The sequence below is a fragment of the Cupressus sempervirens genome, chromosome 9 (assembly GCF_028749045.1).
Source record: "Cupressus sempervirens isolate cs-2001-9-10 chromosome 9, ASM2874904v1, whole genome shotgun sequence".
In the NCBI taxonomy this organism is placed as follows: Eukaryota; Viridiplantae; Streptophyta; class Pinopsida; order Cupressales; family Cupressaceae; genus Cupressus; species Cupressus sempervirens.
Window position 1 is genome coordinate 372135872 of NC_143126.1, and position 24945 is coordinate 372160816.

A 24945-nucleotide genomic window follows, 5' to 3' on the forward strand; every position below is an offset into this window, starting at 1 on the left:
CAAACACATGTCATTCAAGACTTCCATTACCCTTGTATATTTCCATACTGCCATGGGTTAAACTGAATTGTTTCTGGATCTATAACATCATCAATATGGTAACTTTCAATTGAAGCACGATGGTCAGAATATTTCCCATTATACTCGTATACTTCCAGATCACCCCAAGGCGTGGCTGAAACTTCACCTGTTCGAGTGAACCATCTTGGGGTGAACTCTTCAGATTTGGCCTCTCTGCATCTCTTTTCAGCTCGTTGCCTTTCCTCTAAACTGCAGAAATTACAAGATCAATCATGAGAACAGCCCTGGAAGACTCAAAAGTTAAAAGAACATGCTTAAATCTGACTCTTTTATGTCACTTTCCATTTGATCAGAATAGACTTTATATATATTAAGATATTCGATTACTTGTTCTTTTCAGCTCCAGCAATAGTTAGGTCTCCTCTTTCTAAAGCATAACGGTCAGGTCGAAGACGAGAGTCTGAGGCAAGAAGCTTCTTTGGTGCAGTACCAAAACTGATAATTTTATGAGCAAAATGCGTGTGCTGATACTTGTCATTCTTCGGAGCATCTGCTACCTTCCAAACCTAATTCATCAGTTTAATCCAAATTAGTACAACCACATGAAAGTAAGACTTTTCACCATAAAGTAAAATATCAGAACCATAAATAAGGTAAAGCGTAATACAAATGTTATAGAAGTAACCAAACTCATCTCAAACAGACAAGAGTATATCTAGCATCTTGTACACATACTCCAATACCAATTTAAAAGTGATTATTTTAGGCTTCTTTGGAAGTTTATGGATATTATACCAACCAGAATGCCTAGTTATGTCAATGATATTACCAGTTGAAATTAAAATTTGATGGCACTTTCCGAGAAAACCCAGGTCTGGTGGGGGTAGATTTGATTATTCGGCATGACACGTTCTTTTGTTCATGGCAGCTTGACCTTCATGGGCAACTGCAGGATCAATACAGGTTATGGGAAACAATAAAAACCACTTTATCATTACCTAACTCACTTGGTATAAAGAAATTAGTGGTGGGAAAGGACTCTGTTCTGGTTATTAATGACCTTCACAAAGGTTTCCTCTCAAATTAGAAGTATAGAAGCTTCTTGGAGGAAGCAATTGATATAAGCAAGACATTTGGTATACTTGCACAGTTTCAAAGAAGTGAATATGGAAAGCTAACCTTCTGGTCTATGTAAAGATCCTCTTACATCATTGTATATAACAACCAGGATGCCTCCTTATGGCAATGATAATACCAATACCGATTGGACCCCACAAAACAATCCCTTAGTATCTAAAGAAATTAGTACAAAAGGTCTGATCTTTTTAACTCTCTTTAACTTATGATATTTACCATAATACTAAGTTCTCCTATTTAGACCTTTAAATTGCACGTAATTAATTCTGATATGTTCGGGACAGCCCTGTGTTTGACCAAGGTGTGCCTCTAGCACCCTATATCTTAAAAGATCTCCAGTAGGATTCCACAGAAATGACTGATAGTTTCCTTTGATTTTTAATTTGAATTTAACGAATGTTTAGGAGAAAGTCTAATTTTTGGTTTTTGTAATTTTATGATTTTTTGTGTTTTTACTTGTTTTCTAATTTTTTGGTATTTTATGACAATCAAAGAACTTTGAATAAACTACAAAACTGAAATAAGATGAATGCTAAATTTTATTTCAATCAATTGGACAATGTCTAATCCATACCAGGTCTATACAGCTAATTGCAGTCTTGATCAGCAATTCTACTAATAATAATCAAGACCTTTCCTCTAATTTATATCTGTAGTCCAATTCTAAATGGTCTTATCCAATCTTCAGCTCTGAATTTCACTTGTAATCGCTGATGTCAGCCCTGGAATGTGGTGGTTACAGCCCAGGATGGTATAGTACAGATGAGTTTGATGGCCCACAAAATGATAGAAAGATGCTAACAAATGTTCTAATCTGCAATTACTAACTTGATTCTGGCCTGATCCAATCTGAGACAATAAAAACCTTTGCTGTGGGTGATGTCAACTTCATGCCCGGAGTTGTATGCCCCTCCTGAATTTAATTGCAATTCACCAAAATCCCAACAAAATACAAATCTGCCTCTGGTAAATAATATGGGTTCTTTCAATCTAACCTACAAATGCCAACTGCAAAAGATGCTACAATAATGCTCAAATTGCTCTTTCCAGCTGATAGAACAGTGAGAATCCAATCTACCTGAGGGTACAACCTGCTTGCTTTCTTCAAGAGTTTTTTTTCTTGAAGGATAAATCTGCTACAAACCCTGAAATCAGAGCTCCAACCTTAATCTAAAAATGAAACTAATGAATCCTCGATAGCCAAAATGAATTTGTCAACTTCTTTTTATTCCTCCATCTTGTTTGAATTTTTTCTTCTTTTATTTTGATGACTTAATTAAAATATTTCCCTCCTAATAAATCAAACCTCAAGGCATTATTTATCATTAGTAACACTGGCCCCTTTTATTAACTTATTATCATTAATCCTAGGGTAATGGGCCCATGGACTTATCATAACTCTTGTTATAAAATCAAGTAATAATAATACTTGCTTAATTATTAATTTATTTAATCCCAACTTAGGAAAAGTTTTAATATTTCCCAATTTATTCATTAAATGCTAATCTAGACTTAGAATTGGGATTTGACTGAAGTCACCTGATCACTGATGATATCTAAGTCCTGCAGGGCTACTGGCAGTTCCCCTTGAAAATTAGGGATTTGCCCTAAAAAGTATGAGACTATCTCCAATCAACTGAAACTGCTCAAAAGGGATCCTGTTACGCTCCATAGTCTTATGGGTGGTCCACCAATCAACTGACAAACCTTCCTAAAAATTGGACCCCTCTGTAAAATAAGGAGACGGTCCCAAATCATCTAAAATAGTCCACAAACTCCTAAAACTAACTCTCAGTCATTCCCTAGAAAATAGGAATCCCTCTTAAAAGTAGGAATTGCCATTTGAGTTCCAAATGGCTCATAGAATCCCTGCAAAGCTCCATAAACCTCTAACTGAGTTAACTATCCATATTGTTGACCTATGGAAACTTGGATAATAGTGCAACCTCTGCTCATCTGCTTGATACATAGTAAGGGAACATTACAGTCCTCCCTTCCTGGAGATTGCTCATCCACAAACAATGCTTCACTAGACCACCACAACCCCATACCAATTATAAGTAGAACACTGATTGCTCCCAATGCCCCACTTTGATATCTATAACCTGCAAGCTCAAAACCTGAAACAACTCACTAGGGTCCTAAAATGCCAATGCAATACTGAAGTCACTTCCCAAATCCCATCACATCATCACCATAAAGTAACCATCCATGTATGCGAGGCATCCAAATAATGTGAGAATGAAGTTCCTTCAGCCAAGAAATCCACGAGTGGTCACCTTCTCTCACTGTCATAACTCAGATCAACAACCAACATGATAAAAATGTGTAATCAAATCAAGATCAATCTAAGGAAATCACCCCATACTTTGTCCCTATCCAAAAGATATGCCCCTTCTACTATTGCTGAATTGTTGAAGTAGGCAATGCCAACTCAGGGAATGCTATATGATTCCGACTAGGGCAACCACTGATCCATATGGAGGCGACGAATATGAAGTTACCAAACAACAAAGATATCGTTGTCCTATCAAGGAAAATAGGTGATATAGCCAAAGATGAGTTATGGATATCTTCAACACTGTCATACACAACTCATGAGTGGCTGGGCTACTAGGAGTGTTGTCAATGAAGTCACCATTATCATCAATAAAGTGATCAACAACTAAATTTTCTAAATTGGCCATTATTTTCTCAACATCGCCTAAAGAGTAATAGCTCTCATGAATATGTTGAAGAGGGAGCTTATCTTGATGGACCAATAACTTGGCTTGTCTTTCACTCATTAGCTTTTTGAGACTTCTCTACACCAGCTGCTCCAGAGTGTTTAAAATCAGTCTTATAATGAGATGTGTCATAGAACTTATCATGCCCAATGCTTGCATCTTGTTTGCCAATAACAACAGAGTCTATGTCACTTCCATATGATTAGAGGCTGCAATTTCACAAAAAAATAAGGATTTATTACTGCTGTTGAAAATCTGAAACTTAGGACTAATTTCGTCACCTTTATCCATGTCTTCTGAAACCCCAAAGTCAAGGCAAGCAAATAAATTCTTAGCCGCCCCAGTCTTAGTTACATTCATTAGTACCTTAATTAAATATGTTTATCCATGTTAGTAGACTTCAATTCCATCTTATTGAAACCTTGGATGTACCTTCCAAGAGACTTCAATCATTGCACACCAAGTACCACACCATACCACCACCAAATACCAACAACAAAATAATTACCCAATGCAGTAGATAATTGTGGTACCCTTCTTGTGCAGCCCATTTTGGAACCATCTGCTACCATGACTAGGAATCCATCAAATTCTTCTGCTTCCATCCCCTTATTGACAACAAAACTTTCATAGATGAAACAATGAGTAGAAACATTATCTACCATGCATATGACCCATTGTTCGTTGACAATTCCTTCCAACACAAAAGGCTGATATTTAAAAATACCAATAGTAGTACAAATGGCACTACATACAACATCATGTGCCTCAACAACCTCATCATTCTTGCCCTCAGAATTCGTATCTTAAATTTGCTCATTCTCTGCATATAATTGAGCCTCAACGACATGTGCTTTTCCTTTCCCAAGGCATACGTCTCCAGGCTCCCAAGGCTCCTTACAATGTCTCTTGATCCATCCTAGGAGGTGGTGGTGCACTATTGGCCTGTGTAGAGGGCCTCTATGATGGCTCTATGTTCCCAAAATACTTCTTATCTTACTAGAAAGAAGTGGGTGCTGGTGACGTGTCTAGCTCAATTGTAGTCTGAATAGTCTCCTCTAGGATCTTGGGCTTAAAAGCTCTAACCAAACCCCACAATCTCTCTTGTGACTCCTCAATAAATATCATTACTCCACATCTGGATGGGATCTCCTAACCATGACAACAATATGCTAAGCCTCATTAATGTAAGTCGCAACGTGCCCAATTTGTTTCATCAATGCTAGGTGTCTTCGTATAGCTCCACATCCTTCTAGTGAAATCTAGCAATATGACATATAAACTCCCTGTAGGAATGTATAAGCCTATGGTTTTGGGTGACCAAACTATGGTGCCACCAATCATATGCCACACCCTCTAAGTGCACCAGAAAAAACTGGACGACCTCCTTCTCTAGCATAGGCTTAAGTGATAGGTAAATATCAAGTTTGTGCATCCAATCTCATGTAGTACTCTATTTTCTGCCATCGAAAAAGCATAAGGTATGCTTGCTGGTCGCTCGCTTCAAATCATTGATCTGCTGCTGTCTAGGCCACTATCTCCCCTAGCCCTCTAGTTGTCCCTGTGTTGTGTATAATACTATGGTAGTGGGAATGCATCTCTAACATGCTGTCGAAGGGTTCACGATTCATCAGTGGCTGCCAAAATTGTATCCTGAAAATCAACACCCTCCAATGGTTCTACAAGTGCCTACTCCTTCCAAGGACGAAAATGTGGCTCTAAGGGTCTGTCCGTTGCGCGTTTGAGTTCTTTTCCATCTAGGGGAACCAAATGCACTATTATTGGAAGAAAGAGACCTGCTTCTCTTATGACTGCTTGCAACTGAAACAAACCTACTCCCTCTATCTCTACTATGACTGTGCTGTCCCAAATCCAACTGATCAAGGGTATCGTGTAACCTATTTAAAGCCCATGCAATCTGTGGTTGTGCATTAGCGAGAGTTCTAAACAACTCTTGGTCAGGGTCCTCCTTTGCCTAGGGCTCACACTGACATCATGTAAATCACCCATACCTATCGGAGCTTTTGTTTCGGAATCTAGTTGTGTCTATGCTCTCCTGTGAACGTAATACCTGTATATCTCAACTCCGCCCAGATGCATAGAAATATACTCAAAACCCTCAGGCTGGCGAGATCCAAACTAAAAGATATCTAATAGGATCTTAAGGCAATAACTAATGCTTTCCTCCAAAAAAATTTTACTTTGACCAGCGTTTAGGAGAAATTTATTTATTTGGTTTTCCAAATTTTATACTTTTTTTTTCTTCTTTTGTATCTTTTTGGTATTTTAGGACAATATGAAATACAAAATGCAAGAGATGACTGAAAAACTGAAATCAAAGAACATCAAATAAACTAGAAACTGAAATGAGATGAAAGCTAAACTTAATTTCACTCAATTGGACAATGTCTCATGGATATCAGGTCTGTACAGCTGATTGAAGACTTGATCAAAAATTCTATTAACAATAATTGGGACCTTTCATCTAAATTGTATCTGTAGTCCAATTCTGGGCAATCTGATCCAATCTTCAGCTCTGGATTTGATTTATAAATGATGATGTCAGCCCTGGAATGTGGTGGTTACAGCCTGGGATGTTATGGTTGAGTTTGGTGGCCCACAAAATGATAGAAGTATGTTGGTAAATGTTCTGATCTGCAATTACTAAAATGATTCTGACCTGATTCAATCTGAGACAATGAAAACCTCAGCTGTGGGTGATGCCAACTTCATGCCTGGAGTTGTACGACCCTCCTGGGTACAATCGCAATTCACCAACTTCCAACCAAACACAGATCTGCCTCGCTACTAAATAATATGGGTTACTTTCAATTTGATCTGCAGACACCAACTGCAAAGATGCTCCAATAATGCTCAAACTGCTCTTTCCAATTGATATAACAATGAGAATCCAATCTACAGGCAAGCTGGGGGTACGTCCAACTTGCTTTCTTCGAGAGTTTTTGTTCTTGAAGGATGAATCTGCTCTGCAAACCCTGAAATCAGAGCTCCAACCCCAATCTGAAAATGAAAATAATAAAACCTAGATAACCAAAATAAATTCCCCAATTTCTTTTTTTTCTTCCTCCATCTAGTTCAAATTCTCCTAGGGTTTTCTTCTTTTATTTTAGTGACTTTATTAAAAATTTGCCTCCTCCAGTAAATCAAAACTCAAGGCATTATTTAACATTAATAACTTGCACAGACTTATTATAACTTTTTTTTTTTTTTTTTTTTCAGCAAAAGGTCAGAGACCTAAACATTATATTAATATAGTATGAAATTTACAACAGTTGCATATATCAGAGGTATCGTAGCCAGTCCCCTTTATGGGCATAACAAGCTTTCCTGACAGCAAACCAAAATCAAAGTTCAACTGTAAAAACTATCCAACTAAGACATCAACCCACAGTCAACCCATACTGATTATACAGTTTAGTTAAATACAATATTCATGACAGTGAAAAGGAAAATTTATCCCAAAATATTACAGTTATTTTCAAAACAAAGCAACTATCCCTGGGCTTCATCCCCAGAGACCCACGAGCAGTCAGCCTCATCACTCTCTGCAACTGCTTTGCCTTTGTCGGCACCAGCTTAAGAAGACTTGTGCAAGCCCTCACCTGGGTGACGCAAGGAACAACAGACTGGCGGCAGGAAGGAGTGGGCAGTTTATACAGAATATCAAATGCATCAAACAAACCAAATGCATTCGCCATTGTTGCAAATGGTACCACTTCTAACAACCCCAGTTTTTGGCGAGAAAACTACTTCTCCAGATTCTCCAGCCCCAATTCCATCACATCATAAAGACATTATAAATTATTATAATATGAACTATAAAGTGATAAGAATGCCCACTTAAGAATTAATTAATTTAATTCCAACTTAGGAAATATTTAAATATTGCCCAATTTATTCATAAAGCGCCATAGTAACACGGGGACGCATCGTTGACATTTTTGCCTGCTGCCCCTGAGACAGGGATGCACCTAGGATGGGGTACGGCTTTCCCACGTCCCCATTTGCACCACCAATTCACCATTGGCAGGGGGGATGAGAACACGTCTCTCGACTCAGCTGGGGACGGCCAGCTGTCCCCTGTTTTGGGACATTAAAAAGTGCAAAAAAAATTTATTTTAGAAGGTTTTAACTTTTATTAAATTGCTTTCTAACCCTAGGGTATGTGGGGCCCATTTAGAGGTTGAAATTCCATTAAATCTGTATGTTTTCTCATTTCTATTCAGTTCATGGTTTTCCAGTTTTTGCAACAGCAGCAAGAAGAAAAGTGAAGAGCTCATAGAAGGGTGATTATTTGAGTGAAGAGAGTGTGTGGAAGGGAAAAAGGAGTAAGAAAGAGCAAGATGTAAGGAAATAACTTGCACAATAGAAGAAATAATATAAAATATTATATAAACACTTGATAATAACCAAGAGTAATAGGCCACTTTGAGAGGTCAACCTCCAAATATCTCCAATGAGAACAAACTTCACAATATGACTTGAAATAAGACTCACAACCTCCTATATATACCTAATTATGCTTAGACTGAATAGACACAACCCTACATAACACCTAGGCCGACCTACCTACCTAAATAATAATATAATAATGATAACATGACTTAATTAAGGATTAAGATAGCAATAAGTTGACTATTCATAACCCTATATACACCAATATTAAGGGCGTAGCATGCCCGCTCTTTTGAAAGAAGCATTGTCCTCAATGCTAACCAAGTGTGGATTCTTTTGAATGAACTCCTCATCCTCCAATGTGGCCTCTTCAACTAGTAAGTTCTTCCATTGGATGAGATACTGGGCAAGCGTTCTATTCCTCAGCTTCTTCCTGCATGTTTGAAGAATGCATTCTAGTTCCAAAATTATTTTTCCTTCTTCATAAAGCTCTGGTAATACTCTTTGAGTAGGAATATTCTGCCCAATTACCTTCTTCAAACAAGAAACATGAGAAATTGGATGTATCTTTGATGTTGGTGGCAACTCAAGCTTGTAGCAACACTACCAATCTTTTGCTTGATTTGGTATGGTCCATAATATCTAGGAGGCAACATGTTATTCTTTCTTTATTGCTTCATTGAGATTTGTTTATAAGGCTGCAATCTCAAGAAGACTGCAATTGCAAGAAGACCCAATCCCCAACTTCAAAATTTCTTTCACTACGATGTTGGTCCGCTTGTTGTTTCATTCGATTTTGTGCCATAGCTAAATTCCCCTTGAGTCCTAAACATACCTATCATTGATGAAGTAAGTGGTCCTCTACTGCATGAACTCTTGGTGACACCTTTAATGGTGATGTAATGGAAGGAGGATGATATCCATAAAGTGCCAAAAATGGAGACATTTTTGATGAGCTATGAAAAGAAGTATTGTACCACCATTTTGTAGGAGGTAGCCAATCTACCCATTGAGATTGTTTCTCTGAAGTGAAACAACATAGATATCCTTCCAAACATTTATTAACAACCTTAGTTTGCCCATCTGATTGAGGATGGTATGAAGAACTATGAGCCAATTGAGTACCCAAATATGAGAATAAATCTTTCCAAAAGTGACTAATAAAGATAGGATCATAATCACTAACAATAACCTTAGGTGTACCATGTAGCTTTTGGATATTCTCCACGAAAACTTTTTCTACTATACTTGCTGTAAAAGGATGTGATAATGCAATCAAATGTGCATATTTAGTGAGGCGATCAACTACTACCATGATGGCATTATGACCTTTAGATTTGGGAAGCCCTGTGATGAAGTCTATGGATACATCTTCCCAACATTGGCTAGGAATAGATAAAGGTTGCAAGAGACCTAGTGTCTTAATTGTTTCCCACTTATTTCTTTGACAAACCAAATATTCAGACACAAATTTTTGAACATCACCTTTTAGCCCTTCCCAAAAAAATCTTGCTTGACCCGATGATATGTCTTTAAAAATCCTGAATGACCACCAATTGGGGATTCATGTAGTTCTTTGAAAATCTTGTGTTTAAGAGTGGAATTCTTGCAGAGATACAAGCAATCTTTATACCAAAGAATCTCCCCCTTTAAACAAAACTTATCTGAACTATTACGGTTACTTTTTATTTGTTGGATGAGATTTACTTGTTGCAACATCATTTTGCCACTTTGATTTGGCTTCTACCACCCAATTTGATTGTAATATTGAAAGGGCACATAATAAGGCTTCATCTTTTTCATTCTTCTTGGAAAGTGCATCAGCCACAATATTTTCCTTCCCTTTCTTGTATACAATTTCAAAGTCATATCCTGACATCTTAGTGACCCATTTTTGTTGCTCTTTTGAAGATAGTCTTTGTTCCAAAAAAATATTTTAGGCTATTGTGATTTGTCTTAACCTTGAAGTGTCGACTCATTAAATAAGGCCTCCATTTTTTGACTACATGAAGGATTGCTAGCATTTCCTTCTCATAAATAGGTTTGAGTTGATTTTTAACTTTTAATTGAGGACTCTCAAAAGCAATTGGTCGACCTTCTTGCATGAGAACTGCTCCTATCCCATTTCCAAAAGCATCACATTCCATAATGAATTCCTTGGTGAAGTTTGGAGTGACAAGCACTGGAGTCGTACAAATAGCTTTCCTCAATTGCTCAAATGCTACATTAGCAGATTTATTCCAATGAAAAGAATCCTTCTTCAATAGAGTGGTGAGGGGTGCTGCTATACGACCATAATTCTTCACAAATCTTCTATAGTACCCTATCAATCCCAAGAAACCCCTTAGCTTCTTAATGGTTTTTGGAATAGGTCATTCCATGATAGCCTTACTTTTGTTAGGGTCCACCTTTACTCCTTCATGTGAAACTATGTGACCCAAATACTCCACCTCCTTAACACCAAAAGCACACTTGGATGGCTTAGCATAGAGTTGATGATCTTCCAGTAATTGTAATGCTTGATCTACATGTTGCAAATGTTCTTCCCAAGTCTTGCTATAAATTAATATATCATCAAAAAACACCAACTTTCTCAAGAACTTCTTAAAAATGGAATTCATCAAACTTTGGAATGTAGATGGTGCATTGGTAAGACCGAATGGCATCACCAAAAATTCATAATGATCCTCATGAGTTCGAAATGCTGCTTTACAAATATCTTCCTCCTTAATCCGAATTTGGTGATAACCCGATCTAAGATCTAACTTGGTAAAATACATAGCTCCATTTAATTCATCTAGAAGATCATTGATGATTGGAATAGGAAACTTATCTTTAATGGTGTACTTGTTGAGCACTCTATAATCTGGACACATGCGCCAAGTTTCATCCTTCTTACACACCATCACAATAGGTGAGGAGTAAGCACTTTGGTTATGCTTGATAATTCTTGCCTCTAGCATTTCCTCAACAAATTTTTCTATCTCACTCTTTTGTATGTGTGGGTACCTATAAGGCCTGATGTTTGGTGGCTGGCTCCCTAGAACTAGTTGTATGGCATGGTCATGATCCCTCTTAGGAGGAAGTCCTTTAGGCATATCTCCAAGAATCACTGAGTGACAATCAATTATTGCTTGTAAATTTGGATGAGTAAGAGCATTAGATTGAGAGACTTCTAATGAACATAGCTGGGCCACAAATCCATCCACTCCTTTCTTAAGAAATTTTTGCATTTGATGCAAGCTTACCATTGTGGGGATTTTGCCTTCAACCCCCTTAGCTCCACTACCTTTCCTTTTGATTGAAATCGTATGAATAGTTCTTCGAAGTTCATCTCAATTGTTCCCGATGAGTAAGCCATTGTACTCCCAAAACAATATCCACTGCACCCATGGATATCGCATACATTGGGGTATCAAGTTGATAATCTCCCATGGATAATTTGATGCTATGACACTTCCTTGAACAACTAACTATGCCCCTATTTGCAATCAAAACGTGAAACTCTAGGGTTGGATATATAAAACAATTTAGAAGAGTTGCCAACCTTTTGTTGATGAAATTATGAGTACTAACTGAGTCTATCAACACTATTATTTTTTGCTTCTTTAAGAAACCCACTATCTTGAGAGTTTGTGGTGCACTGAAACCTAAAAGTGCATGACAAAAAATGATTGGTTGAGAATCATGTGATTCCTCACCTAACTCCCTATCCTCCTCTAATATGGGCTCATTCTCTTCTTCCTCACTTGGACCTTCAACATAGAAAAATTTCTTTTCACTATATTTATGTCCTCGACTATATTTGCTATCACAATTGAAACACAACCCTTTTTCTCTTTTCTCCTCAATTTGTTGTGGAATCAACCTAGTAGGTTGAGGAAGATAAGGTGCTGAAATACCTTTTTCTCTTGTCACATGAGCCCCTTGCTTTCTAGGAATCAAAAACTTCTCCACTACCCTGCATGCCAATATAAAAGACTCATTTACTCAGCTAGGACTAAATATGCATACCTCATGTTGAATGTGATCCTTGAGACCACCCAAGAATAAATCATTCAAGTTCTCTTTTGTAATTGTATCCACTCTTAAGGATAGATTGAATATAATCCTTGACTGATCTTGTTTGTTGAAGCTTAGCAAGCTAGCTAAAGAAGTTTTCTGTCACACTATTGCTATATTGTGCTTGGAGTTCGTTTGTAAAAATTGACCATGATACGGTGAGACCCTTTTTCTTCCTATGAGTACAAAGCCAACGATACCAAATGAATTGATCTGGTTCTAGATATAAGGAAGCCATTGTGACCTTTTGTCCATAATGGGTTTGATGTACCTCAAAAAAATTCTCCATTTGACTTATCCATGTTAGAAGACCCTTGCCATCAAATTTACACATATCTACCTTTGGAAAAAAATTCCTAGATCCCGTAGGAGTATTAAAATTTGTGTCATTATTAATCGACTTGAAAGTTTTACCTTGATTGCTTGAGAACTCCTTCCTTGTTTCATTCATATAGGCACTTAACATGCTTCGTATATTTGATATATCTCCTCGTAGCTCACACATATCTCTCTTAACCTCTTCCTTGAACTTACTTATTTCCTCGTTGAGATTACTATCCTCTATTGTTTCCCAATCTTGATCAGAGGATTCTCCAGTGTGGTAGCATTCTTTTTGCCTCTTGTTGGAGGCCCCGTCATGATGGAAACCAATATTTTTGAAATAAATCACACAAATGAAATGTAAATCCTCTAATTTTTTAATTTATTTTTTATAGTAACTTACTAGGGCCAAGATACCCTAAGAAAAATATCCAAAAAATTAGCAAATTTGCTGCCTTGAAGGCAATTTTTCCTAATTTTGTAATAACTTGCTTATTTTTGCTTCAATTTCTCCAAGCTTTAAAATGTAGGCTCCTCTTCTATGTATTCAAAAACCCAATACAAGTTATACTCCAATTCGGCAAGATGTGAGAGATATGTAGATCTTAATATGTTGTGTAGAAATAGTAATTCTGCAATAATTTGCTCAAATTTGTTTCAATTCCTTTGAATTTTGGACTATAGCTTCTTTAATATGGTCTTCAAAAACCCTTTAAAAATCTTTGTAAAATTTGCTAAAATCTGAAAGTTATGCTCTTCCCAAAATTGCCCCAATGTTCAGAAAAAATCTTGCCTCTATGGTGCCAAGATCATGCTCAGATACCACTTGTAATGAAATAACTTGCACAATAGAAGAAATAAAATAAAATATTATATAAATACTTGATAATAACTAAAGAGTAATAGGCCACTTCTAGGGGGCAAACTCCAAATACCTCCAATGAGAACACACTTCACAATATGATCTTGAAATAAGATTCACAACCTCCTATATATACCTAATTATGCTTAAGCTGAATAGACATAACCCTACATAAAACCTAGGCTGACCTACCTACCTAAATAATAATATAATAATGATAACATGACTTAATTAAGGATCAAGAATAGCCACAAGTTGACTATTCATAACCCTATATACACCAATATTAAGGGCGTAGCACAAGAAGAAGAGAAGGAAGATTTTTCAGCTTATTCAACAGATTTGTGAAGCAAAAGGTAGGGTTTTTCATGATTTTTTAATTTTATTTTTTGATTTTTCAAGTCAAGATCACTGTTGTTTGTTTCTAGTTTGTACATTTTAGTTCTTAGTTGAATTTCATTTCTAGATTTTAGATGTTTCACTTCCAAATTTCTGTTACTTAAATTTTACTTTGAAAAATTGTGATTTTGAAGAAGGGCATAGGCTGAAAGCATATATTTATTTTATATATTTTTTTCCTTTTGTGAAATGTCATGTCAAAATGAGCTCCCAAGGTCATGGCTCAAGAGAGTCAAATCATAGTGATGATGAGATTGGCCTCTCACAGCAACCAAGAAGATTATAACCCTAAGGTTGAGCATGATGAAGAGAATTGTACACCCGGTCCACAAACTACAAATTGCCCCTCCACTCTTTTGGCAAAGTGGGCTAGGGGTAATTATGACCCTAAATCTCCTCTTGCATAGTTGCAACAAAGATAACTGCATGAACAACCATTGGTGGTGGTACAAGGAAGTGGAAATGCAACATTTGTGGGATAGAATGGTTTGGGAGCATCAGTAGAGTGAATGGACATTTTTTCTTTTGGATAGGAAAAGGTGTGGGTGCATGCAAGTTCTTGATGAAAGCAAAAAATTTACATTACAGAATTGAGTTCACCAAGCCTTGGGGTGTTCTAGATGACTTGGGAGTTGAGGTAGCTACCACCTTGATTGATAGGCAATAGGTTCAGAGTCTTTAACAAGCTTATTAGCATAGGCATCCACGTTTTTCTACTCCTAGACAACAACAAAGACCTACATCATTTGGAGGGGCAGCCTCAAGTCCTTCTACACCTAGTGCTATGCCTAAAGCACAATCCAACAAGGGGAAAAGAAAGATGTTATCCAAAAGTAACCCCATTGCTGATTTATATAATGCCTACCTGAGAGAGGAGATAGAGGATGCCATTGGTAGATTTATTTTTTCCAATGTCATACTTCTTCATGTGACATTGTCTCCTTATTATAAGGAGGTGATGGAGTTGGTGGCAAGGGGAGGAGGACCGTCATTTGTGCCACCGGGTGAGCACAAATTGTGGACTACATTCTTGGTTAAAGAGTATGTCAAGATTGCTATAGAGAAGGAGAACTTGAGGTCAGTTTGGGAGAAGTATGGTTGCAGCATTATCATAAATGAGTGGACGGGCATTAGTAACCGTCCACTCATCAATATAATCATTACATGCATATAGGGGCCATTTTTTCTCACGGCTATTAATTGTTTAGGGCATTGAAAGGATACTGATTTTCAGTTTAATATACTTTGGGATGCTATTGAGGAGGTTGGGCCACAAAATGTGGTCCAAGTAGTGACAGATGCAGCATTTGTGTGTAGAGCTGTAGGGAGATTGGTTGAGACAACTTACAAACATATTTAGCAGACTCCATGTTGTGTGCATGCCATGAACAATGCACTAAAAGACATTGGGAAGATTGTCTAGATAAGGGAGTAGTGAGCGATGCTAGAGATGTGCAAATGTTTATCTGTAATCACCACACGTCACATGCCCCCTTCAGAAGCTTTGCAAGGAAGGAGTTCCTAAAACTAGTTGAGACCCGATATGCATCCTACTTTATTCTTTTGGAGAGAAAGATTACGTTGCAAGAGCCATTGCAACTCATGGTTATTATTAATGAGTGGAATAGGTGAGACAAGTCTAGAATAGAGCAGGGGATGAGGAAGGAGGAGATAGTGAAAAGCGAAGTATTTTGGAGTGTCTCTATGATCACTCCAGTTTTCTAGATCATCAACTATGGGGATGGGGATGCAACTACTCTTGGAGAGGTATATGAGTGCATTGATGCTATGCTTGGCTAGATAAGGGCAGTTGTGCAAGAGAGGGACCCCAATTTAGCATTTTACACTGAGCACATTCAACCTATTATTCAATGTAGATGGGACAACCTCAACACTCCCTTACACCTGGATGCTTATGCATTGAATCTGAAGTGGTACTTACATCCCTAAATGATGATGAGGTAATCTATTATCAATTTAGTACACTTGCACTTATGAATATTTAATTTTTTAATTTATTGATTTTAAAATTTGAATTTCAGGTTAAGGAAGGTTCCTTCAAGCACATTGATAAGATGTATGACATTGAGACAACAGAGGTTCGCACTGAGTGGACCTAATTTGCTACTCCTAGGGGCTATCTAGCTAGAGCAAAGGCCGACATAAAAACAATGGCACAAGAGGATCCTATTTTGTGGTGGAATTGCCATGGACCCAAATCAAGAAGAACTACACAACTAGTCATTCGTCTCCTCTCTCTTGTTCAACTTTAGAACCTTTACTTTTCACTTTCAATTTCACTTTTACTTTTAGTTATGAATTTCAATTTTCTGATTCTCACACTAGTCATTTGATTTCTATCTCAAGTATCTAGTTCTTTAGCTTTTGTGAGGAACTTGTTTACTTATAGCTTCATCCACTCTCTTAAGAGGAATAGACTTACCTCTAAGAAAGAAAAGAAGCTATGATTTGTACATTGTGCCTTGCGTATCAAAGAACACAAGACATGTGTGTTGAAGGAGAGCCCTACAACATGATGGGACGTAGAGCCAGAGGATCCCTCACTGGTTGATGAAAATGCAGATACTTCTTATGCAAGTTTGGTTGATATTCCTCTTGCGGCTCTTACCCTTGAAGAGGTCAAGAGTTCGGAGGATGAGTTTGTTGAGCCTAAGCCTCAGATTGACATGGATGATTAGAGGCCTCTAGGAAGCCTCTACTACATTTTGGCGGCCTTTGGGCCTTTAGTACTTGACATTTTATCTTTTGATTTTGTAGTTTGTACTTGAGACTTGGATATTTGAAGTTTGAAACATTGAACATTGAACATTGTAATCATAACATGGTTGATACTACTTAATGTAATTAAGTTTATGATGTCATTGAATGATTGATGAGATAATGATACTCATACTTGTGCTAAATTGATAATAGATATGTATGACTTTTGAATTTGAATCTTCAATCTTTGGTTATTTAATTTATTTGATATAAGTTAGAAGTTATAATTTAGATCTCTTTTGTTGTTCATTGATCAATGTTCAATGCAATGTAGAACTAAATTAGCAATAGCAGTCTTGATGAACTTATACTTCATATTTATGTCTCATATTGTTATACATCCTTTCATAATTAGCATTTTAAGTATCACAAGTATAGTATATACTATATACCGCCCATCCCTCCTTGTCATTCCCCCACCATCCCCAAATTGAGGCCCCTTTGTACCCCCGTCCCCTCGTCCCCAAATCCCCCAAGCCGGTGTAACTATGATATATAATAATTGCTCCAAAGAACATAAGATGATGGTACCATTCCGCAATGAACAAATTCCACTTCCATCAAACGAGATTAATATTGTTTGCCTAAACTTGAAACTGAACTGGTAACTTAGTATTTACTATTTACCCTGTTAAAGTGTTCAAAGAGAAACAATTTGCAAGATATTCTACAATTTGGCTGAGACCTTAAAAGGGTTTCTTTAAGGTAAATCTTGATGATACTTTTAGAGGAAACCTAGGTTTTGAAAGTGTTGATTTGATTATTAAGGATGGAAAAGGTTACTTTGTTCATGGTGGCTCAATCTTAAAGGGTAACTGCACAAATACAGAGGCTGAAAAGGAAGCTATTATCACTGGCCTATCATTAGTTAAAACTTAACTCACTTACTGTAAAGGAGCCAGAGGTGGAAGGGGACTCCATTCTGGTTATTAATGGCCTTTGCAAAGATTCTTACCAATATTGAATGCTTAGAAGCTTCTTGAAAGAAGCAACTCACAGCGGCAAGTCATTTGATGAACTTGTATACTTCCATTGTTTTGAAGAAGTAAATACAGAAGCTAACCTTCTGGTAGGATCAAGAAACTCTTACGACATTCTGCACTGAATAGAATACCTCCTTATCACAATCATATTACCAACAAACATTGCCCTCCACCCAAAAAAATCCCCTACTACCTAAATAAATTAGTAAAAAAGCTAATTTAAGCTATTTAAATTCTTTCCTTTAAATTAGTAAACTATGATATTTGACACATTAAAGTGTTAAAAGGAAAACAGTTTACAGTTTGGTGAGACTTCCATAGGATTTCTTGAGACCTAATTTCCATGGTGCTTTTAGAGGAAATCCAAGATTGGTGGGTGCCAATTTGATTATTTTGGAATGAAAATGTTTTGTTTGTTTATGATAGCTCAATCTTTTTGAATAACTGCACAAACAATGATGCTGAATGGGAAGCAATAACTATTGGTTTGTCACTATCTAAGTTTCAAGTGCTTTTTTGATGCCCTCATTCAATTCAGGAAAGCTCGTCTGTGCCAAAAGGCAGCTTGAGGTCTTCCATGGGATCAAGTCACCAGCTTTGCGAGTTGTGTTGTGGTACTATATCTGGATAAAGTTGGTAGGAGATTGAAGAGGTCCTTTTGCAAGATGTGGAGAGCTGGTATGTGGCATTTGGTGGCAGGGATGATAATTGGGGACTGTGCAAGCAGTGACTAAGAAGAAACAGTTCCTTTTTGGCTTTGGGGCTTTTTGTCAACAGGCCTAATATTGTAAAAACTAATATCATTTATCCAATATTTTGATTATATATTCATGAATCGTAGATAAATAATGTATGGCTTTATGGTTCCAACACCCATTGTTAGTATATTAATGTAACAGATTATCATAAATTTACAGGTGAGGGTCCCAATAGAACCCTTACTGCATAAAAAGAAACATATTATGATATTTCTATCAGGATTCAACTGTGTAATTTTTGTAGTCAAACTCATTGACCCATGTTTCGTGAGTAGTGGTTCACATGAACCCATTTGTCATGAAAATGAATGGAACACTTAGCACTCATTGGATCTAGGTGATGCTCACAGAGGTGGAACATAACACTCAGTGAAGGTTTGGCTAATGAGATTGCAAGCAGAGTGGGTTTAACCATGGAGGAAAATCCATAGTTAAGCATGCTCGAGCTGGAGTAGTATTGGGATGGGTGAGCTCCTGGAAGTCTCGGTGCTTTACATCTGTGAGTATCACCTAGATCCAATAGGTGCTAAGTGTTCCATTCATTCTCATGACAGATGGGTTCATGTGAACCACTACTCATAAAACATGGGTCAATGAGTTTGACTCCAAAAACTACACAGTTGAATCCTGACAGAAATATCATAATTTGACTTACTATGGAAAATATCTTCTACTTATCAAGAAACATATTATCATGGTTCACCTATTATACTACAAGTCTAATACTCAACTCTAGTTTTGGTAGGTGGGGTATATTCTTTCAAAACCATATCCCTCAAGCAACTACAACTACTTTCTGAAAGTGATTGTCAATTTACCTATGCAACCATATCACCAAAGCTACATTAATTACCATCTTCTCCTCACATAGGTAGACCAAGAAACCTTAAAATAGCATATGGCCATTTATTTACCATCCCAAACAGCTAGCTGGCTGCATTGTATTTTACTTAATATTCATAACCAAGCATTTGCAGAACAAGTATTATGTGTTTAGCATTCCATAAGCCACATCCAAAGATGGATTTTATGTAATTTGCAACATCGATAGGTTATTATGCACCTCCATTAGATCAGAAATGAAAAGCAAGATTTAACCATCAACATGTATAAGCCTTGAAGCCTTATATGCTAAACAACATATCACTGTTCACATGATATCATTCCTGCCCCTTGTTAGCATTGCTACTGAGTTCCAATTTGATATTCTAGATTCCAACTAGTTAATGATTTAATAAATCAATATAGTACAGACTAAGAAAATTCCTAGATGAAGAAAAACACAAAAAAGAGACAAGTACAACGGACAATAGAACCTTGTCCATTTTCTACAAGAACATTTGTTGTTTAAGAGCATCAATAGACTGATTGTAAGAAATTCTGATTTGGCAAATTTCCAATCAGATGATATTTTCCCACAAAATTCAGAGGAAATTATCCTTTTAGAATATAATGTTTGTCAAATCTGCATGTTGTTAGTTATAAACAAATGTTGCATTAATTATAATCCAGGTCATATTAGTCCAATGTAACCCTGTCAAGGTTAAAGATTATGACAATAATATCCAACAACATACTACAAATAAATGTTAATAAAGCATGTAACCAATACTGCAGCTCCATGAAGAATATAATCATTCTTGCAGCTAGTGACATTTTAATTATATATTTCTACTATTGTTCTTCATTATGAAATCCAACAAAACTAAGAGTCTAGAAACTTCAAAACAAGTCATCCTGATTACAGCAACAATTTGCCTCCTAAGGAGGGTATTTGCTTATATCCATTGTCATTACCGTCTCACACTTTATCTACCTACTCTACATTATCCTTGGTGTCCAAAGTGATTTATTCCAAGGACAGCATAAAATTTAGTCAGAATACATTAATACCAAAACTGTCATAGACATTGACAGTGGAGTGAGGTATCATTTTTGACAGACAAAGATCAACTTCCTTTTGAAGCTCAAGGTTATACAAGGTGACAATAGCTTCTTTTCATGAATAGAAGATATAATTACTCACAAGAGTCTGAAATGGTCAGCACAACTAGATCCCATGATAACATTACATATTTCAATAAGAAATGAAATTGCCTCAATTCAAAAAATCAAGGAGTTAAATATTTGATGAATAAGAGAGCACTGGCAAGTAGGCAATATCACCTACAATGACCTCTAACAAATGTTATGGAACAAAGGGGAGATTAATGCACTGACAATCACATCAAACCTCCATTAAATGCTGTAAACCCTCAGTCCAGCCATCATATTCAGATGTAATCAACATAGACTATCCATAGCGTATAGATCATATTTCAGTGACAGATTTAATGCCAGAAAGGATTTGGCAGAACAACCTTGTACATCTTAACAAAATTTATAGTATTGATCAATGGTTGGTAGTTCTTTCCTAAGATTTCTAGGACATAACCTTTTGATGAAAAAGGCAATCAAAATCCTAAAATAATTAGTAACAGTCACTCTCACACAAGTCCTTAAGCATTACTTAGGACCTCTGAAGGCTGCTGGTCTTATCATTAAAAGATTACAAGTTCTCGAAAAAATACCAGAAATTGCTCTCAAATACACAGCCTAACATGTATTCTAGCTTCCTTTTGAAGCCTCCAAAGTGTAAAGACTGATGGGTATGATATTCCATCAATTTAGTAGAAGATTTGATTTGGAAAAACTACGAAAACAGAATCATACCTAATAATTCTTTGCAGCTATTTTCTATGACTACACAAAAGGTGGAGACATAAACAAGCTGTCAGCGCCAATCCTAACTCATGCTAACCAGTAAATAACAGGCAGAGAAAAGATAGACTCTACTGTACCATAATCTAGATGGATTTAGCAAAGAATATGATAAGACTATAATAAATTCTCAAATTAGATGCTTGTTTTCTTATTGGGGATCTTAGATTTTCATGACGGAAGCTGTGTCTGTCTCAATCAATAGATCTCAAAGTTAGGATTAACAAAGTGGCAGATGAATACTAGTTTTGTAATGATTTGGATGGCAATGGCTGTCATAGACCTACCAATGCAATGAAACTTTTTGGCTTTCATGTGACCTTAGCTCAAAACACAAGCTATACCACATGCACAGGGCCATTAAAATTGCTTCAATGTACAATCCACACAGGAAAAACATTCCAAAGGATGCAGCAATCTATCTTGAAGAGAAATACATCAAAAAGAACCACTACAGCTAAATCCAACGATTTGTAATGCCATCAGGCCTATTAGAAACATGGATTTTGACTTCTGTTTGTTGATTTTCTACCAGTTTTTAGTTTTGAATTTCAACTCAATTACAATTCCATGCAATAATACCCAGCAATATTAGCTCATAATTCAAAATTGTATCTAAAACCCATGTTAAGAAAATGCAAATGATGTTTAATCATTCAGCTAAACCACTAAATATAACCAAAAAAAAGCTGTGCTGCTCTTCCAAGAATTTTTCGCCAAAGAAAAATATAGAATAACAAAAATTTCACGGTCCACATAATGATGACTGCTAGCCTAAGCTTTGTTTCAAAAAGATGTGAAAGATCATCCTCAACTGATTTATTCTTATGTACCTCTTTTAAATCTGTACCAGGTAGAGGCTCGCCTTCACTATCACAAGGTTGGTAACTCAATGACTTAGACCACTTTCCTGTTATCAATAACTTAGGTTCTTCCAGGGAATCATATACATACCCATCTACTTCATAACGACCAGCTCTGCAAAGGGAAGAAATGAAAAATAATTATTTTATCAAACCTATTGCAAAGTGACTGAGGACAAATGGCAAATACATGAGAAACAAGAAATGTGCCACAAGACTAACTATGTTATAAAACACAATCTTGAAATCCTTCAAATGATTAAAATTTAATACTTGTTAAAGCCAATAATACAGATATTACATAATCCAAAAACCAAATGGTCTTGTAAAATGATCCAAACAAACTTGTAAAATGATCCAAGCCACCTTTGTTTATAACAAAACTATAGGGAATCCGCAGTGAAAGCATTATTCAATTTTACTCAGATAAAACTACTCATCTCTGCAAGATATTATTCCTAATTGATGTTTTTCCCCAGTAACTATATCGAATATAAGGGAATATTTAAGTAAACTAAGTTCTGCACAATTTATACCTAAGTTACACTGGTTCCCCCCCAGACCCTGCCAGACCAGCCTGGGTACAATCCGGTTCCTGGTCCTAGTCCAGTTCGCCTGCTGGTCCAATCAGGGTTTGAAATCCAGGGACCCAGTTCAAACTGGTAGGCTGGTAAAAAAGGCCCCGGGCGAACCATGCCCAAACAGATTGAACCCAGGCAAACTTGGCATGAACTTCGTCAAACTGGGCCCTGTAGACAACAATAAAGTGATGTTTTTTTGGCAAATTTTATAAAGTTTTGAAATCCTTAACCCTAAAAGGTGGAAATGAAAGGCAGTTGGCTTCTAATTCACATTTTTTATCCATTAGTGGAACTTGCAACAATGATACGTAAACTTGCTGTTGTGATTTTTTATCCATTTGTGACAAATTGGTGACCAAAATAGACTTGCAGGGTCTCTTAATGCACTAAAAATTTAATTCCTTTCATCTTGTGTGATTATATTTTTTTGTTTGAGTTTTGCCAAGTTTTTGCCATGTCCATACAATTCAAGTTTTCAAACTATGCACCAATCGATCTTCAACATTTGATAAAACAAAGAAATACCACATGCTTTGTATATGAAGGGATTGGAATAACTTCAATGGAATTAGATCAAACAACCATTTACTACTATTGGTGTAACATTCATACTTCATCTTGGATATGCTTCTATCCCAAGTGTGATGTTGCACCTTGTTAATAAGTTTCAATAGGATATTGGAAATAATTTTTTCTCAACTAGGTTGGTAATAATGATGTGTACCTACTACCAGAGTTACAAAAATAATTTGGGGAATTAAAGGGAAAACCAAAAGTATAAGATTTTTTCAAGAATAACGGAAAAACTTGGATGTCATAAAAAATGTAGAAAAAGAGGACAAAAACTAATTTTTAAATTTTAAGGGCATTTTCATATCATAGAGATATAAAGAGCAAAGTGTAGTGTCCCCAATTTAGCAAGTTCCTGAAGGTTGGGGTTGTCAGCTCATCATTACGACCCTCGTAGGTTGACATTTGGTTTGAGGGTCCTTGTTGCGGATTTGTTATTTTCAGACTTACTATTTTTAGTAAGTCACTTTTGGCTGGTTACTATTTTTAGTAGGGCAGTTTTGGTCAGGGTGGTTGCCTGGCAATTTCACTCTCAGTCTCCAGATGGATTATTTGGTGAAGTCATTTATATTTTCATTTTAATGGGACTTAATGAATATTTAATGCACTTAAATTATTATTGTGCTTTATATTATAAGTAATTGAACTTTATATTATAAAGCCATCTCTAAGTGAAAGGTGTGATGATGAAGCTAATTGGTGCAAAAAGCATTATAAATATGACTTCATTTTGGAGAATTGGGCATCTTGACTATCATAATATTTTATATTGATCATTTGGCTGAGGGTTTCTAGCTTTGGAAATTGTTCTGAGAATTTAATTGCAAACTATGCTGTTGTATACAATTTGCTAAGTCCTCCTACTATATTCCTGTGGCTAAGGAGAGATTGGCTGTGAACGTCTCCTATTGTTGGTGATTAGAGCTCTGATTTGGACCTGCAAATTCTGATTTGAGGAGAACAATATTTAAGTCTGAAAGGCTGCATACATACAGGCAGCGTCTGTTCATTGTGAGCATTAGAATTGTGCCATTAAAGGCTGCGTTGCAGCTTGGGACTGCAGACGTCATTCCCTAAGGCCTGCGTCCATATTTCCCAACCCATGCAATTGGTTCTGGTGCCCACAGCTGCATTTTCAAGGGTCCATGTGACTGTTCTGAACATCTGCACATATGGCCGACCTGCATTTTCCATTCAGATTCGAAATTGGTGATTGGAAAGGGGTGCGATTTGTTGGAAGGCAACCATTGTCTGTGGTTGCAGATTTGCATTAAGGACGCAGCGTTAATAACAAAGAAAGCAAATTTGGAGTTACGGCTTGCAAGGAAATAAAAGAAGAAAATTCCAGGTGCCCTTCATAATTTGTAATTCCAATTTTACTTAATCAATGAAGGTGGCAAAGTGGATTCCAAAGTTTATAGTTTAATTTCATATTTTCCATTACTTATTTCTTTGAAGCTATTATTTATTACCACAAAACAAAAAGTACAAATATATATATATATATATATTCCAGAAAATAAAAAGCAAATCAGAAAAACACCAAAACACAAAAATTGCCAGTCGTGTCTCAATCATTTCAGTTAGAGGATAGCTTGGGTTACTACACAAAGAATATAGAATTTGACTCATGAATTGTAGAAAATAGATTTTTTAGTTTATATTCATATCGTTGATTGCATAGGCAAATATTCAGTTAACTTTT

At 36.5% G+C, this 24945-nt stretch overlaps 1 protein-coding gene across 2 annotated transcripts in view; it reads right to left on the reverse strand.

The window, feature by feature from the left end:
- Positions 1–10: 10 nt before the first annotated feature.
- LOC149538840 (oxysterol-binding protein-related protein 3A-like) overlaps positions 11–24945 on the reverse strand; it is an 81846-nt gene continuing 56911 nt past the window's right edge. For both annotated transcript variants that reach the window (XM_089800171.1, XM_089800170.1), the window contains 3 exons: positions 22060–22204; positions 409–587; positions 11–270 (listed from right to left, as the gene is read on the reverse strand). In XM_089800171.1, coding sequence (XP_089656297.1) covers positions 27–270; positions 409–587; positions 22060–22204 — 568 coding nt within the window. In that variant the 3' untranslated portion in view covers positions 11–26. The remainder of the gene's footprint in view (positions 271–408; positions 588–22059; positions 22205–24945) is intronic.